Raw genomic sequence first — 18546 nt, 5'->3', positions numbered from 1 at the left:
CTAGGCGCTATATCAATTTTATGTTTAGATTCCTGCCTCATTCAGAGCAGGGCATCTCCTGCTGCCAAATTTCTGTCATTATTCAGCAGCGCTTGTCTCCGAGCATTCTTCTACACTGAGGAATGTAACCCAGCCCTGCCCGGCTGTGCTGGCTGATGGACAGCTCTGGTCAGCCCTCGGAGTGGCTGAGCCCTCCACTTGCAAGTGTATTTCATATCCAAGGGCCAACTGATTCGCTGGCACAGCAAGAAAAGCTTTACACAGGGCCATAAGTGCCTCTGTGTCCTTGTGGGAATATGTGCTGGCTGTGGGCATCCCTCACTGGTACTGGGCTGGGGCCCTGTGGCTGAGTGGGAATCCACTGGCGAATGGAAGGGAGCGAGGTCACCTTCCCCGACTCAAAGGCTAGACCCAGCAGCATCAGTACCATTCTAGGCCCACACGGCACAGCTGGGCAGGGTGGTTGCAGAATGCAGGCCTCACTGGCAACACCAATGTCAGCCCTGCAACCATGATCCCCCACTTCCCAAAACCCCTTGTTACAGAAGCCCTGCCAGAGGCTGCCCACCTCTGCAGTGGGGAAAGAAGTCCTCTCACCCCAGCTGGAGGGAAAGGGGAGGTCCAGTGTGGGGACCAACACGAAGGTCACGGCAGACAGTGGAGTCATGCCTGAGAGCCAAGGACAGTCCTTACCAGGTCACCTGTCTCCCAGTAGCACCACTTACCTGGGGTCGAAGGGTCCCAGAAAGTTTCCATGGTTCCTGGCTTCTGTAAGGGGCTGAAGTCCAAACAAGGAAAGATGACTCGGAACCAGGGGGCCTCCCTGGGCTCTTTGGTCCAAATCATGAAGAGTTCGGCCTCTGGAGTCCATGGGCTGGAGAGGCGAGCATGGCCTGCTGCTGTTCCCTGATCTTCCTCCTCCCAGTCTCAGTCTGGAAAAGCCCCACCACCACCTTTGCTGAGAACAAGGCTACGCCATGACAGGATGGCCTGCCAGGAGCCCCAAAACCCTATGTCGGGGTCAGGGGAAGGAGAAGCAACAAGAGTGACCTCAGACATGATGCAGGTGAGAAATCATCTGGTTTTATTGAGAAGCTGTTGGTCATTTGATGGAAAGACATATATGGTACAAAATTACAGGTGGTTTAGTTCATTACTTGATACAAATCATTAGAGTCTTTACAAGTCATTACAGTCTTTGGATTTTTTAAACTCCCATTTACTGTGTACCAAATCAATATAATCCCGGAATCAAAGTCACTTCTTTACATGTGAACTCCTCGCATTTACACGAATCCACACATAGAGAAGCTGTTCCAAGACCCCCCCAACACCATTAGTGTCAGCAGCCCACCAGGAAGGCATCGTGGACTCTGCGGAGAAAGATGCTTTGGGGTTCAACGGGTCAGTATCTTGGGCAGGAAGCACAGGGTCACTCCCGTCTTGTGTGCGTGCACACAGCCATGCACACACACTCAGGACTTCCTGTTTCACATACAGGGAACTTTTAAGGCAAGAGGAGAAAATGCTAGGAAGTAACGGGGGGATCTGAACACCTCCACCTCTCAGGCTCCAGCAGTCACCTTCCCAGCTCCGTTTTCTTATTGAACACAGAAGGCCCACCTTGGTGGGACCAGAAACGCCTTCCCCCTCCTCAGCTCCGCCCTCCCACTCCCTCTGGTCAGGCCTGAGCACCCGGGACTCCAGTCACACGCCTGCCCCCTGTCCCCTCTGCTGCTGGACGCAGTGCCCTGGGCAGAAGTGAGCCTTCTCACCCTGGAGCCTCAGTCCTTCACAAGGGCCCAAGGGAAGTGGCGGGGCAGGGCCAGGGACATTCTAGGCACGCAGTGGGGAGGCAGAGCCTCCAGAAGCATCCCCATCTCTGACAGCACCGTGTGTGGTTACTGCCCTTCCCGGCCTCGGGTGCCATCTGCGGGCCGACCCGCACTAAGGTGCCACTCCTGGGGCCTTCCAGGAGCGCTTCAGGAGTCCTAAGGTGGGTGGGCGGGCAGGCATTCTTGGGAGGAGAGTCTGCTGGTCAGGGAGGCAAGAAGAGAAGACTAGAAGACGGAGGCCAGCCCATCCTGGCCCGCCACTCTTGAGACCGCACCTCCTGCCTGCCATCGCTGGCCCGGGGTCGGCGGGGCTCAATGCCTTAGCGACCACGTCGCTGCACATCCCTCTTTCCCAGTCACAAGCTGACATTAGTCTGCACCGAGAAGCAAGAGTGAACAGGGCCTGGGCCCAAGTCCACCTGCTCCAATCAGGAACTTTGGCTCGTTCTACTCCACTGTGAGTCAAACCAATGGTAAAACGCACGGCACACATGTCCCCCAGGACTTTCCCGAGACGGTGCCACAGGAGGCCACTGCCGGGTGGATGGCTCAGCCACCACGAAGTTCCAGGTCCACCTACACTGCCCAACCACCATTCCCAGAGCGTCCCCGCTACATGGCCCAGGGGCTCCCCCGCTCAGGGCAACAGCAGTGCCGGCCTCTCACCCAGGCCACAGTGACACCAGCAGACCCAAAAACAAACTTCTTAGTGAAACGGGTTTTAAAAAGGAAGCTGCTGTGCTGGGAAGCGGGTTGAGTTAAAGAGCAAGGCAGAGTGACAGCTCTTCATCCAGGGACAGGTGCCACAGGGTTCCCTCGAAACTCTGGCTAAGAACAGGGAGAGCCCTGCAGGGAGTGCCTCCCCCCAGGGGCCAGGCCCTCTGCCAGCCCGGCCTCGGCCTTCGTGTCCCTCACAGCAACTGGGGAGAAAAAGACAACCTGTCCTCGCAGCCAGGGCTGGGACAGGCCCACCATAGAGACCACTCCGTCGGAGGCTTCGAGACCCTGGAGAACGAGTCTTCCACAGTGCTTTCTAGGTGTTGTCTAAATATGAGAACTGGAAACCAGCTCCAAGAGTGGCTGTATGAATCTTGACCTAGGGCTCCTGTCCCTAGATTGGTGGCCTTCCACACATAGACACTAACCCCCACCCCACAAACCTGGCACCAAAGGCTCCAGGAGCAGAAGTGTCCCAGCAAGGAGGTGGAGGCCACCCTGGAAGCTTCCGGCTGTGTCGCCCGCACCATGCACAGTGGGCCTGGGGGCGTGGCTGCTGCCAGGGTCTGGAGACAAACCAGGCACACTCCCTGTACCCGCCCAGCCGCCAAGTCCCAGCCCTACACTCTCAGGGTCTGGGAGTTGCCAAGAAGTTAAAATGATCCAAAGACCTTCCTAGAAACCAAAAGTGCACCAAATAAAGTAGCAATACCTCTTCCTTTGTCACCGACTACAGAAGCACATCATCCTCCCAGGTTTTTGCTTTCATCCAAGTTAAGAGTAAGGCCACTGTGGATCCGCAATAGAGGATGTGAGGAGGGGGCTTTATCCTCTGCTGCCCCCAGGACCCTCCACCTGGGCAGGAGGCCAGCAGCTCTGCAATGGCCAGAGAGGCTGCAACGTGCAAGGCAGGCCCTGGGCCCCCATACACAGGCAGACGACGATTGCGGCTCGCAAATGATTTCGGATTTTGAAAAAATAAATATAAATAAATACATTCCAAGCCTTCTGTGAAGGGAATCAACGGCAAACTTAAGAGACTTTCCAGGTGTAAAGATGCCAAAACACCCACAAAGAAACCACTAAGAAACCCTGGCAGAGGAGGGACGGGGGGGTGCTCAGGCCCTCGGCCCCCGCCTGGGGCACCAGGGCCATCTGCCAGAGCCCAGGGCCCTCCACAGGCACTTGTGGAACCTGGGACTAGGGTGGGAGGCTGGGGGGTCCCCAGAGGCACTTGCAGGAACCTGGGACCAGGGTGGAAGGCTGGGGGGCTTGAGGAGTGAGCCAGGACATCCGGGGTTGGGGGGGGGGGCTTGCCCTCCAGTGGGGAGGAAAGGCACTGGTTACAACTATGGTTTAGGTTAAGACATTAGTGGGGCCACCAGAATGGAAATGATAGAAAGAGCAACATAAGGCCCCAGGCACAGGCACACAGCAAGATGGCCAGGCGCTGCACCACCCAGGGCCTCAGTCCTAGCATCCCCCAGCCCCTGTGGGCACCCAGAACCTTCCATCCACTTGAGGAGGTACAGCTGAGGCCCCCACTTTCCCCAGGTAGAGAAGAAACAAAGCTTCCAGAGGCCCAGGGAGGTCACCAGCCCTGTGTCGTGCAAAAAGCATTCATTGCCCCGCCCCTGGGGAAGAGGCCACCAGGCTCCTGGCTCCCCAGGGCTGTCACTGGCAGGGCTCAAAAGGGGCCAGGCACCCCAAGAAGAGTTCGCCCTGAGGCAGCAGCTCAGTTGGCCCAGGATTTCCGGTTCTCAGGGTTCTTGTGGCTCCTGTCGGCCTTGGCCAGGGCAGCTGTCAGCGAGGCCAGGTTGGTGGCGGAGCCTGAGAGAGTGGCGCTCCGGCGGGCCTCGGAGACACCCAGCCGGAGCCCTGTGCTGCGCTGCCGCACGGGGCCCGTGGCCCTGCGGACCCGGTTGGGCCTGACCAGCAGCCCGTAGCCGGGGTTACACCTGAAGTACTGCTTCCCGCCGATGGAACCGTCATTCTTACCTGTGGAGGAAGGAGAGGGTGACATGGAGGGCAGCCCAGCTGCAGACTCCCCCCTACACCTCCCTCGCCTCTGCAGAGGCCATGTGCCCACACTGCCAACCCCCTGGCACAGGCCCTACACAGTCAGCACTCAGACACTGGTCATTGTTTGGCAGGGACTGGCTAAGTGAATGTGGCCAGGGCTCGGAGTGACTGCCTTCCAGGACAGTGAGCAGTGGTGACCAAGGATGCACAGCCCATCCTGCAGCCTCAGGTAGGAGGTGACAGGCCCTGGGGAATGCCTTGCGGAAGCGCAGGTGCAGGCCAGCCAGTAAGGCACAGCTGGTCCGACCCGTGGGTAAACAGACCCTTCTCCATCTGGACCCAGGCCTGGGCTGGGTGGCGGGAGAATGGTTCTTTTGCTGAATCTATGAAGTGGAAACGGGCAAAACTGCCAAATGACGGCGAGTCAGAGGCCAGCGAGATGTGTCCGGATGGGGTGAGGAAGAGCCTCCTCGAAGGGCAAAGCAGAGATGCTCTACCGTGAAGGATGAGAAGGCAGAGCCCAGGGACAGCCAAGAGCGGGGTAGACCAGAACAAAAGGAGCAGTGGCAGCCATGGCGATGCGGGGATGGGTACAGCATCTTTGTAGCCAAAATCATCAGGAATCTTCCACGCCATCTCCAGGGACTAGCCCTGCCCCCAGCTTCACCCCCGCAGGCCCAGCCGCTCCTGCAGCTTCAGCCAATCCGCTGCCTCCCGGCCCCTCCTCTCGCGCCCGGACCCTGTCTCCTCTCAGGCCAGCCACGCTCCTGCTTCCCCCGACCCCCGGCACCACCCTGGAGCCCAGAGTGCCCGGTACCCACCTGAGGGCAGGTTGAGCTCCACGCCAACCCACGTGCCCTCCTGGAAGTCAGCAGGCCCCACGTATCTCACCACGCCTGTTTTGTGGGCGCCCACGGTGACGAACTCGCCCTCTCGGAGCCACTCCGGGACCTCCTCAGCTTCCTCAGAATCAGAGGCCAGGGCCTGCCCCCCAGCGCCCGTGGCCGGCGCGTCCCCCTCGGCCCCTGGGGAGCAGCCGGGGTCCCCGGCCAGCATGCGCGAGAAGGAGCGCAGCTCCGAGGCCCGCACCCTCCGGACGCGGAAGGGGGAGCCGGGCGCTGGGGCCTCGAGGTCCGGGCGCTCCTGGCCCGGGCTCACGAGCTGCTGGGGGCCAGGGGGCTCCTCGGCAGGGGCGGCCATGGTTGGCAGGGGACTGCTGATGGGCGCCTCGGGCTCGGCCTCAGGGGCGGTCGGCATGGAGCCGGGCGGGGCCGCAGCGTCCAGGCCTGGGCCCAGGGCGTCCGACAGGGTGGCGGTGGAGACGCTGTGGGAGAAGTAGCCGCTAGAGGCTTCACTCAGGGGGCTGGGGGGGCCGTCCTGTGCCTCCAGGGCCGGGGTGACCGCTATGACAGCTACGACAGGCGGTGGGGAAGGCACTTTGGCGGGTTTGTCGCAGATCTTCAAGGCTGGGGGCCCCATCGTCTGCACCAGCACCTCAGAGCCCATCTCTGGCTGAGCCTGCAGCGGGACAGGGGGAAGCCGCGGCTGAGAACAGAAAACTTCCCAACACAATCCAAACAGGCAGCGTTGACTTGGAAAAAAGCATAAGGCCAGGGGCAGTGGCTCAGCCTGTAACCCCAGTGCTTATGGAAGGCAAGGTGGAAGATCGCTTGAGCCCAGGAGTTCAAGAACAGCCTGGGCAACATAGTGAAACCCCATCCCCACAAAATAAATAAATAAATAAAAGAGCATGGCTGGGACCCGGCCAGGCCTGGTTCCCACACTGGTTCTGCCACTTAGGGCTGCGTGGCCCTGGCTTCCAAAGTGACAAAGGTTGTGGGGCCGACAGTGAACCCCGCAGGCCTTGTGCTGTGTGCCCAGAATCAAGAACACTGACCATGGCCACAGCCCCTGCCCCATCTACTTTTTACCTTTCATACAGAATAGAATCCAGCGCCTGCCATGCAGGGCCAGCATGCTACCAAGACCAAGTCCCCTCGCCACAGAGGGCAGCACACAGTAGGTGCACACTAAAACCCTGCTAGGGCGAGAGTTTCCTCCCATGGAGACAAAGGCCCTGCCCACCCCTGACCTCACGAAGAGACTAAGTCACTAAAGAAGCCACAAGAGCACTGTTTTCTCCGGCAAAACCTAAACAATGATCTCATTGGAGGACCGGAACATGCTCAGCACAGCCTGGCCAGCTCAGGCACCAACAAGGAGCCACGGGCCTGCAGCCTGGCTGGGCATCCTGGGCAAGGCGGCAGGGGGGCGAGGAGGGGGATGAAGAGGCAGACGAGGAGGGAGACAAAGGCTCCCTGTGGGCCGTGGCCCTTTCTCTCCAAGGCTGCTATTCTGGCTGCTATGGAAAGCAGGTGCCATGTCAGGGGCTGGGGGGGGCCTCAGACCCCAGAGAGAGGCCAGGAAGCAGCCCCCAGGGAGAAGCCACCAAGTGAGGCCAGCTGCTCTCCTCATGGTGGTCACTCTGTCTGAGTCACCCAGGCAGAGGACACACACACACGCAATGCCCACATCTCATGGGGCATAGCAGCCACCGCTTGCCCAAATCCTACTGTTTCTGGGGTATTCTTTCGTCTATAATGGAAGCCATGTGAAGAAGCTGCCAGATCATCTTTCTATTCCTATTCACAATGACCGAAGAAAAGGAGAAGGCAGGAACAGGGAATGAGACTGGTGGGGTGGAGAGCACTGCTATCCAGAAGAAATATGTTTTCCGATATTTACGGAAAAATTATTTATATTACAGGAATGGTCATTTTCCATTTGAAATACAGGATTTATTTGAACGGGGAAGTGGCTGAGATCTATAAGTCTCTTACAGTTACTTGGCTTACCTCAGCAGCTTGATAAATCATGCATTTTCCCAGGAACTGTCATTTATATTCCCGTTTCCAGGGGCCCTCTTTTCCCCACCAGCCACGCTTTCAGGGTGTGAAATTAACGGCACCTCTTGAGATTAACAGCCCATTTTTGTGATGAATCTCTAGGCTGCAAAATTTACTCAATCCAATAGATCAATAACTGTCACCAGCATAAATCCTCTAAATGATTAGGCAATCCTTCAATCATTTTTCCTTTGCACATTGTCCATGTTTTTTATTTATTCTCTTCTATTTTAGTTTTAATATCACTGACCTAGCAGGGAAGAACACGCAAAACTATGAGAGCCGGGAATCTGAACGGTAACCTGAAATGGCTTCTGTTCCCTGCCCCCACCCCGGGTGAGGCCAGCCACTGTCACTTCAGCACCTGGCGCTAAGGGCCGGCCAGGTCAGGCTGTCCCAGGATGAGGCCAGCTGCATGCCTCAGATTTGCAAGTATCATCATCCTATTGGCTTCCACGGAAGTCACTGGCTTGGGCTGGGCTGGAAGGATCATCACATTATTCTACAACAGTTCTCCAGAGGGGAGAGCCCTTATCCAAGGCTGCTCTAAGTAAAAGGCAGGAATTGGGGCAGAGCTGCAGTGTCAACAAAGGAGGGAGCAGGATGGTGGAAAGCACTGACTAGCACTCCAGGCCACGCCCCCATTGGACTGGAGTTGATTTGTGAGTTGAAACCCAGGTGCCTTCTCTGGATTATACCCTTGCCACTGAAGGAGACATTTCTGGAGATTTCTGGAAAAGTCCAAGCTTCGAAAACCACCATGATGAACCACAGAAGCTACTGCCTTCACTGGCAAGGGGCCTGCTCTGACCGTCCCGCTGACCGGGGATGCTCAAACCTGCCTCAGCGAAGAAACCAGCACCACTCCTGGGGGAGGGGGCACCCCATCCCGTCCACAACAAATTCGTGAATGCCCAGCATACACTGGGATATTTAAAGGGTCGTTCAGATAGAAGTAAATTCATGGAGATCTGAATATTCTTTCAAATTATTGTGCCTCTGTTGCTGTTGTTTTAATAAAGAAAATTTTCCTAAGAAGACAGCATTTCCTAAGAGAATGAAAGCGCAGTGGGAGAAAATAGATTTGCTGTTCATAAGATGAGAAGTGCTGTTGATCTGTGGGAGATCATAAGAGACTATTTTCTCCCCAGTTCAGCATTCGCCTTTTCACGCTGATATCATGAATCAGAATGAAATATAAAACTGAGAATTAAGCAAACATTTAGAAGGAGGAGATTGTTCTGTTTATAGAAATCTCCTCTGCCTAGCTGTGGGCTATTAAGGCAGCAGACTACATTAGCAGTCAAGCACCTAAAAGTTTAGCAATCATATGATTAACAAGTTGAAAATAGAAAAGTGTAACAAGGAAAATAAGAGTTTAAGGCAGTGACCTATATTATAGCTAATTACCAAAACAGGAATGCTAACATCAAAAACTGTGGGTGTGGACTCAACAGTTTCAGCATCAGGGCCACCCGCTCGCTGCAGGCAGGGTGGCCATCCCTGGCCCGACTGACTCACCTCCTCCATCCTGGTCACCCTGACGTCCGGGCCGGCTGCCTGCACCATGATGCGGGGCACGGGCTGAGGAGGCAAGTGCGCAGGTCAGGGGTCGAGAGGACAGAACAGGGGTAGCGGAGAGGCTTCCGCTGCACAGGCTGGAGGGCCAGGACCTGCCTGAGGGGAATCGGCCCATCAGGTGAGCAAGGGCAAGGGGCTCTACACCTTCCAAGGAACAAGGGACTCAGCCAGGGGCTACTCCTCCAGCCAGGGAAACAGGTTGCATGCCAAGATGACCAACACACGTGGTGCACTTAGACACATGTGACACTCCCTCCTTCCCTCCGATCACATATGCACATGTGAACCGAGGACTGGGCCTGTACAGACAAACATTATGAGACAGGAAAGATCTAGAAAGACTTCCAGCAGGAGGTGAAAGCCACACCAGGCCCTGATGGCTGGGGAGAGGAAGGAGTGTAGTCACAGGAGGGGAGGAGGAAGGAGGCCAGGCTGGCTGGAGCACAAACCCAGAGCCCAAGATGGCAGGCGCAGGTCTGCAGGAGGCCCTGGGCATTGGAAATTAACCCTACTCAGGAGAGGAAGGGGGTCCCCACTGAGTCCTGAGCAAATCAAGAAGACAGCTGAAACCCAGAGAGACTGACCAGGCGGGGACACAACCTGACCAGAAGAATATTTAAAGTCCAAGAGGCAGATCAATAATGCAATTCCACCAACAGAGCAGGGGTGAGGAGATAAGAGCCACAGGAAAGGGCCTGGTGACTTGTGGACACATGGGCCAGGGAACATTAAAGAGAGAGAGGAAAGAATCATCAGAGCCAGGAAAAGGGAAGGCCGGGGGAGAGAAGGAACCAGAGCATCATTCTTTGCTGCGGAGTGGCTGTGGGACACAGAAGCAGCTGAACAGATGTGCTCATCCCGGAAGAAGCTAGGAACACGCCACTTCTGCCCCTCACTCTCCCAACTCCCCAACTGCAGGAACTGGGCCTGGCCTCACATGCTGGGCCTCACGAGGGCTCCATTCTGCCAGGACAGCCGTGGGTCGGGCTTCTTCCTTGTTGGGTCCACAGGGCATAGCTGGTGGCTGCTCGGTTACTGAACTTCAACTGCCCAGAGATGTGGACTCCACCTCTCCCGCCTCCCTTCTCCCAGCCCTTGGCAGTCCTGGTGCTTTGGCTCTTGTGTGTCTGGGCACCTGAGGCCTCGATGGAGTCAGGCCTTCTAGACAGAGCCTGCAGGCGTGCAGTCGGACTGCCCAGGCCTTCCTACTGGGGAGCCTGGACTCCAGCCATAGGGAGAAGAGCCCCAGAAGAAGCCAGTCCGCTCGGCAGGGTGCTCACCATGTTTCCAAGCATGGAATAGCCTCGCTTCACCAAAGGGCACCACTATGACCACTCGTGCCTTGGGGCTGCTTTTGGAAGAAAAGTATAAGAGGGAATTGATTCTGTGGAACGTAAGGGGGCAGTGGCAGGATTTGAGAAAAGGCACGGTGGAGAGGACTCGAGAGGAAACGCAGCGATCAGGCTTAAAGACCTGAAAGGACTGGAGCCAGATGTGGTGGCGCACACCTGCAGTCCTAGCTTCTCAGGAGGCTGAGGCAGAAGGATCACTTAAGCCCACGAGTTGGCGACTGCAGTGAGCTATGATCACACTACCACACTCCAGCCTGGGCAAAAAAGCAAGACCCTGGGTCAAAGAAAAAATGAAAAATGGTGGAAGGACCAAGGAAATGAACAAAAGGAATGTGTACTTGACCCTGCAAACACTGGGGAGCTCCTGGGGTGGTCTGAGGCCAGGGACAGCTAGGACCAGGGTCCATTGAAGACTATGTGAGCAACCAATGGGACAGAATGAGGGAGGGTCCCCTAGTGGCAGTTAGGCCATTGCACATGACAAGGCCAGAAGAACAAGACCTTCAGCCTCCACCTCAATTCCTCGACCAGAACAGATTCCCCTCTGCGCCCCTCCCAGCACCGAGTTCCTTCTGTCCCGGCTGTTGCTCTCCACGGTCCCGCCTGTGGCCACCTCCCAGAGAAGAAGTGAGGCTCAAGCGTGCGTCCCGCACTGCCAGGCAGTCCTCGCATGCCGGGGCTGGTGCCTTCATTTTTCTCCCCATAGTATTTAACGTCCTCACAAATGGGAAGGTGCTCAAGGGTACATTTCATGACAAAAGCAGAAAAAACATTTCTCAAACTCCAGGATACTTGCATTCTTCAGCTACATCTTACCAAAAGTGGACAAGACTGGGGAGCAACTGTTTCCACTACAGTGAAGTTTATTCCCCTTAAAGCCTAAAAATGTAAATACTCCAAGGATGGGATGTTAAGTGCCTAACATGAAACCTTTTCTAAAATCACATGATTCCTGCCCTCTGAAATAGAACATGCAAACAAGTTACACTTTCCTTCAGGACCCAGTATGATTAGAAAAACCCAGTAGATAGATGCTTATTAAATATTTGCTGAAATGGACTCAGGGACTGGACTGCCTGCCACTTTGGTTCTTACCCTCCACGTAAAAAAGTTCAGCTCAACAGAGACTGCATCAGGTCCTACCACGCGGTGGGCATGGCACCAGGTGCCTCGGGTAACATAAACATCAGAGGCATGGGCTTTGCTCTCAACAGATGGGCAACCTCATTGGTGGGGAACACGTGAGCAAATCACTAAAATCAAGAAATGTGATAGTGGAATGGAAACTTCAAAAGCAGAGAGGAGGCCGGGTGCAGTGGCTCATGCCTGTAGTCCCAGCAGTTTGGGAGGCCAAGGCAGGAGGATCACCTGAGGTCAGGAGTTTGGGACTAGTCTGGCCAACATGGTGAAACCCTGTCTCTACTAAAAATCAAAAAAAAAAAAAAAAAAAAATTACAGGGCATGGCGGCAGATGCCTATAATCCTAGCTACTCGGGAGGCTGAGGCAGGAGAACTGCTTGAACCTGGGAGGCAGAGGTTGCAGTGAGCCAAGATAGTGCCATTGCACCACTCCAGCCTGGCCAACAATAGCGAAACTCCATCTCAGAAAAAAAAAAAAAAAGAGGATTCAGAGGAGGAAGGGGTCATAAATACAACAGGTGTGAATACCACATGAGGGGGGCTTTTGGCACAGGCCTTGGGTATGAGTTCAGCAACCTTTTTAAGGATGCCAAATATATCGACCAAGAATACTGAAACTGTAACTGTGCCATCATCCTTCACATGTAATAGCTGAAATTTTCAAGTGTCTGTTTGCACCTTCATGCTCTTCTACATCTCCCCCGTACAGGCAGTCACCTCCTATTTCAGGGGCTCAAAACATTTCAGATCATAAGTTCATTAATCCTTACGATACATCTGGTAACTATTAATAAAAATGACTGTGAAATATTTTGCAGCCATAAATACTAAGGAGAAGTCCCATGAGGCAAGTGAATATGAGTATAATTATCTACATTTCACACTACAGAAACCGAGGCTCAGAGAGCACTTACCTAATGGTTAAATGTATTCACGTGGCCCTATGAGTGAGTGACACAGATGGAAAAGGACTAAGTTCTCAAGTGCTGGCTGAACCTGCAATCACGCTGTCTACTGAGCGTTGCTGAAACTGAACAGATGAGTAGCTTACAGGCAACAGAACGGCTTAGAAATATTTCAGGGAAAAGGTGCCAGTCACTGCTCTAATCATATTGCGCTATTTTTTAACTCTGGCTTTCACATTCTACATGAACACACGGGAGATCAGATCAGAATTTCAAAACTTGGAATAAAAGCTGTTTTGGAGACCTCTCTGCCAAGAAGAATAAAATTAACCCTTTGACATGACATACAAAATCTCCAAGGGGACACACTTTGTCTTGCTTGCTCTACTAGGCCACTCAGAATTCCCTCAATGGACGGCTTTTCCACTCAGAATTCCCTCAATGGGTGGCTTTTCCACTCAGAATTCTCTCAATGGACGCCTTTTCCACTCAGAATTCCCTCAATGGATGGTTTTTCCAGAACCTTCCTCATGCCACTCCACCCCCTGGGGAATCGTGTTCCACCTAGTGAATACAGATTCATTTCTAAGTCTCTGCTCAAGCATGATTGAATTCTCCTGCAACTGCAGAGAGCAGCGCCCACTGGCTTCACTGTGTCATCCGCAGACACTCACACGTGACGGTATCTACATCATCCTGCACTGTCTCTTCATCTGCTTATGTGGCTCTAAAGGGGCTTCTCTAAACTTCAGGCTCTTGGAAGGAGACAGACTATGTCTCATTCATCCTTGTATTTCCTTACATAAAACAGTAGCTCAGTGTTTGTTGAATGAACAAATGCATAAATTACTTAGCAAGTGACAAAGAAGACTAAATTGTACAGTTACACAGGAATGTGGGACAGAACAGACTCTGAAATGTGGGCATCAGAGGAGGTAAAGGGGAAAAGAGGTCCCAGCTGAAGCAAAAAAATAATCACTTCAGAACTTCTCCAACATTGAATTTTCTGATGCATATTTTTTCTTGTTTGAAAATAAACCTTTCATGGCTAACAATCACTCCTTATCCTGAATTTCAAAAATTCTTAAATGTCATTTTTTAATGGTGCTTAAACTAATACGATCCTCTAAGTCTTGTTTTAAATACTAACCAATGATTTAAATTCAAGTATAGAAAATTATTTTTTAATGGAATACACAAGATATGTAAGATTTATTTTTTGTTACAAATAACTAGTAGCCAACCTTTCACTTTCCTGCTGCTAAAGTGTGAAAAACCTAAGAAACAAAAGGAAGCAGAGCAAGGGCATATAAGGAAACACCTGCTAACCTCCAAAAATGTTCTGGTAAAAGTAATACACAATGGATACAAATCAGACACGGTGTGCAGTGGCTCTCGCGCCTGCAATCCCAGCACTTTGGGAGGCTGAGGCAGGAGGATCACTTGAGCCCAGGAGTTCGAGACCAGCCTGGAAAACATGCAGAAACTCCATCTCTACAAAAAATAAATTAGCTGGGCATGGTGGTGCACACCTATAGTACGAACTACTTGGGAGCTGAGAATTACTTGAGCCCAGAAGGTCGAGGCTGCAGTGAGCAATGATCACGCCACTGCAATCCACCCTGGGTGACAGAATGAGACCCAGTTTCCAAAAAAAAAAAAAAAAAAAAAAAAATGTACAACCCAAACATTAATCCTCAGTAATAACCTAATCAATATAAACACTTTTCTAAGGTTGTCTTGACCAGGGGCCTGGAAGAGAGGAAAATGAAGCGTTCCAGGAGGCGAGCGGGGAGAACGCGTCCAGCCCCGGATTGGAGCCTGTGATCCAGGCTCCGGCACACGAGGCCTTCAGTGACCGGGACACGCAGCCACCCTGTGCGCCTGGAGGCTCTAGATCCTGACAGGCTGATCTGGAGGAATGTGTGAGCCATGATGGCAGCAGCACTTTTGTCCAGCTGGCAGGTATAGTTATTTTAAATGCACGGCTTGGCATTATAACTTTTGTGTAAAAACCTGATCACCTCTGGGCTTCAACACCTATCTGGAAGGGGGTGATCCCATCCACATGAATTCTCTAAGCAGGGAGGCGGGCCGCTGGCTGCTGATGCCCGCCACATCCACCATGACCCTGCCTGCCACATGCCCCTCCAAGCAGTGCCTTGAAGGACTCAACACCAGAAGGTGACCGCGGGTTTCTGACCCACGTGACAATCCCTGCTGAGGGTTCTACCCACACTCGAATAGTGTCTTCTAGCTCCATTCTCTTCAAATCCACTTTCCAAACTGCAGCCAGAGGGAGCTTTCCGAAAAACAAAAGTGACCATGTCACTCTCCGCCTAGCAGCTGCCAGGACTTCCCACTGCAGCACACAGGGAGACGCTGGCAGGTCCCGCATGGTGTATTTCTGCTGCTCGATCCATCCCTCCTACAAACGCTCTACTGATTCATTCATTCCACAAATACCATGACTTGGTTATTCTTAGTCACTGTCAGCGAAATCTCTTATGGTCACATTTGAGCATTTAACCTCGCTTTCTCAATGGGAAGCTCAGTTCCGCCACTCCCGAGGCTCTGTAACCAGAGACAGGTGCGCACCCTCCCCATTTCCCCAACAGGGCAGCGGCCCTGACATGGCAGCCACCGGCCCCTGTTGGTAACCCAGCACTGAGAATGAGGCTAATGTGACTCAGGAAGTCCATTTTTTATTTTAATTAATAAAGTATAACCTTAACTGGTTATATAACTGAAACGGTTTTAAGTATGTTTAGAACAGCCTCGGCATGTGGGTCTGCTTTTTCAACCATAAATTTTATGAATTCTGAATGCAGATCAAGTATTTCCGACGGAACTTTAGTGTCTGAATTGCAATGTGCTAGAAATGTAAAATACGCACCTGATTTCAAGGACTTTGTACAGAAAGAAGGATGGGAATATCTCAATCTTTTTTTATACTACAGTTGATATGACAGTACTTTCAATACACTAGGTTAAACAAATGTTATTAAAATTAATCTGACCTGTATTCTTTTTACTTCCTTAATGTGGCTACTAGGAAATTGTAAGTTACATACATGACTCGCATTATATATCTATTGCATGGTGCTTGTCTAACTCAGTCCTGTTGTTGAGATGGTGCATTAAAATTCCTGGTGTGGTGCCAGGTACACTGGAAGCTCTCGGCACATTTGTAAAGTACTTCATTGGAATTTTGTGTCTGGTCTTCCTAGATATCTCTAAGTTGGCTTACTAAAAGTACATTTTTAAACAGTCAGTAATTTCATCTGATCTAGAAATCACAAGTTTTGAATTAACTGAATCAGTCCCAAAGTCATTCCAGGATGAATTCCATTTTCTTTCAAAAAAAGAAACTAAGATTTCATTAATTTACTCATTCGCAAATATGTACCAGGTACCTACTACATTCTAAAGACTGTGGTAGGCATTGGGGATGCAGTGTGAGCAAAAGTAGTCCCTGTGCTCCTCAAAACTAGGCACTCAAGGTCTAACATTTATATTCCTATTTCATTTCGGTTACACAAAAACAATTAAAAGGCCTGTTTTTCCTATCAACAAGTAAATTATTTTATCACTGGATTTAAGTGAATAATACCATTCATGTGGTCTATAAGACATTAGATATGTGTTATAGTCTAACTTATTCTAAGTATTACATAAATAAAATTTTAAATACTAATATTTCCAGAGCTACCAGAAAAGATATCACTTCTGATTTTAGTATCTAGCCAGTTTACTTTAAAACTTCTACGTAATAGCCTGGGCAACATACCAAGGTCCCATTTTTACAAAAAAAAAATTTTTTTGTAATTAGCCAGGCATGGTGGCACACTCTTGTGGTCCCAGCTACTTGAGAAGCTGAGGTAGGAGGATCACTTGTGCCCAGGAGTTCAAGGCTGCAGTGAGCTGTGATCACACCACTGCACTCCAGCCTGGGCAACAGAGCAAGACCTTGTCAGAAAAAGTAAATTAAAAAAATAAAATAAAACTTCTACATAATAATACTTAAAACTGATTTAAACATTCATATAAGAAAATTAGACACAGAGATTTTAAAAGATATAATACTCACTTCATCCAAAATGAGTTACTAGTTTTTCAAGTGCCCATGAAGGATTAAGGATGATTAAAGAATGTTCGCTAATCTAAAAGCTTTAAAAATAGAGCCTTGTTGGGCGGGGTGGCTCACACACACAATCCCAGCACTTTGGGAGGCTGAAGCAGGAGGACTGCTTGAGCACAGCAGTTCAAAACCAGCCTGGGTGACATAGGGAGATCCCGTCTCTACAAAATTAAAATTTAAAAATTAGCCAGCCATGGTGGTGTGTACCTGTAGTCTCAGCTATTTGGGAGACTGAGATGGGAGGATCACTTGAGCCCAGGAGGTCAAAGCTGCAATGAGCCATGATCACACCACTGCACTCCAGCCTGGGCAACAGAGCAAGACCCTGTCTAAAAAAATAAAAAGTCTTCATCCAGCCTGTCACCAGCTTAATATGCCCTATGAAATAAGAAATGGCTTTTACATTCTTAAGATTGAAACAAATCAAAAGAATGTTTCATAACATAAAAATTATGTAAAATCCAAATTTCAGGTTATCAAGTTTTACTAGAACACAGCCAGACTCATTTGTTTAATACTGTCTATGGCTAGTTTTGACAGAGACCACATGGCATGCAAATCCTAAAATATTTACAATCTGTCCTTTTATAAAATAAAGTATGGCAACCCTTGGTCTAGAGAATAAAACAAAGCCCATTCCTAAAAAATGGCTGGCAGATGCACCTCTTCAATCAACTTCTTTACTGCCTCAGAAACCCTCTTACTTGCTGAAGTGAACTTAAGTTAAATTTCATTTTTTTCAGATCAGCTACTAAACCTGATTATGAAGACAACTCTGACATCTCTAAGTATGTCCACTATATTACCTATAAATGCATGGGGCGAGGCTAGACAGCAAAATGCTGTGATTTTGGAAAACTGAAAGAGTGATAAGAGTCTTATAACAATGACAGGATTGCCTAAAAATTCCTCCCTACACTGAAGAGAAATCAATTGCCCTGAATTTTTTTTAAAAAACTCTTTGTTAACCCCAGAACAAGTGAAATGCAGCACATTATATCAATAGCTGCTTAAGATGGGGGGTACTAAACTACAGAGAAAATGTTCATAGGTTATTTTTTAAATAACCTGAAGGCTTAAGAAAAATGAAGGCTGGGAAACAAGGCCTAGATGTGTTTTCTTTACTTTTTTTTTTTTTTTTTTTTTTTGTTTGGGGGGTTGCCCTTTTTCCCCCGGTGGGGGGGCCGGGGGGCCCTCTCAGCTTACTGCAGCCTCCACCTCTCGGGTTCAAGTGATTCTCCTGCCTCACCCTCCTGAGTAGCTGGGATTACAGGTGCCTGCCACCACGCCCAGCTAATTTTTGTTTTTTATTAGTAGAGATGGGGTTTCATCGTGTTGTTGGCCAGGCTGGTCTCGAACTCCTGACCTCGTGATCTGCCCGCCTCAGCCTCCCAAAGTGCTGGGATTACAAGCGTGAGCCACCGTGCCCGGCAGTGTTTTCTTCTTTTAGTTAGGATGTTGAACCTTTACTTGAGACACTAGGATACATGTTTACATAATTCATTTAATCAAGGAAGTATGGCTAGTTTAAAACAGCATCCTTGTGTACAAGGCAANTTTTTTTTTTTTTTTTTTTTTTTGAGATGGGAGTATCGCTCTGTCACCCAGGTTGGAGTGCAGCGGTGCCATCTCAGCTTACTGCAGCCTCCACCTCTCGGGTTCAAGTGATTCTCCTGCCTCACCCTCCTGAGTAGCTGGGATTACAGGTGCCTGCCACCACGCCCAGCTAATTTTGTTTTTTATTAGTAGAGATGGGGTTTCATCGTGTTGTTGGCCAGGCTGGTCTCGAACTCCTGACCTCGTGATCTGCCCGCCTCAGCCTCCCAAAGTGCTGGGATTACAAGCGTGAGCCACCGTGCCCGGCAGTGTTTTCTTCTTTTAGTTAGGATGTTGAACCTTTACTTGAGACACTAGGATACATGTTTACATAATTCATTTAATCAAGGA

At 50.9% G+C, this 18546-nt stretch overlaps 1 protein-coding gene across 1 annotated transcript in view; it reads right to left on the bottom strand.

Annotated features, from left to right (window-relative positions):
- Positions 1-1061: 1061 nt before the first annotated feature.
- The window catches only part of KIF13B (kinesin family member 13B), a 131210-nt gene continuing 113725 nt past the window's right edge, over positions 1062-18546 (bottom strand). Inside the window, exons 35-36 of the mRNA XM_017884560.1 lie at positions 5396-6092; positions 1062-4550 (exon numbers count right to left, since the gene is read on the bottom strand). Coding sequence (XP_017740049.1) covers positions 4288-4550; positions 5396-6092 — 960 coding nt within the window. The 3' untranslated portion in view covers positions 1062-4287. The remainder of the gene's footprint in view (positions 4551-5395; positions 6093-18546) is intronic.

Source organism: Rhinopithecus bieti, unplaced genomic scaffold (genome assembly GCF_001698545.2).
Source record: "Rhinopithecus bieti isolate Rb0 unplaced genomic scaffold, ASM169854v2 scaffold_315, whole genome shotgun sequence".
Classification (NCBI taxonomy): domain Eukaryota; kingdom Metazoa; phylum Chordata; class Mammalia; order Primates; family Cercopithecidae; genus Rhinopithecus; species Rhinopithecus bieti.
Note: the sequence above shows the minus strand (reverse complement) of the source record. Positions and strands in the feature narration are given on the sequence as shown.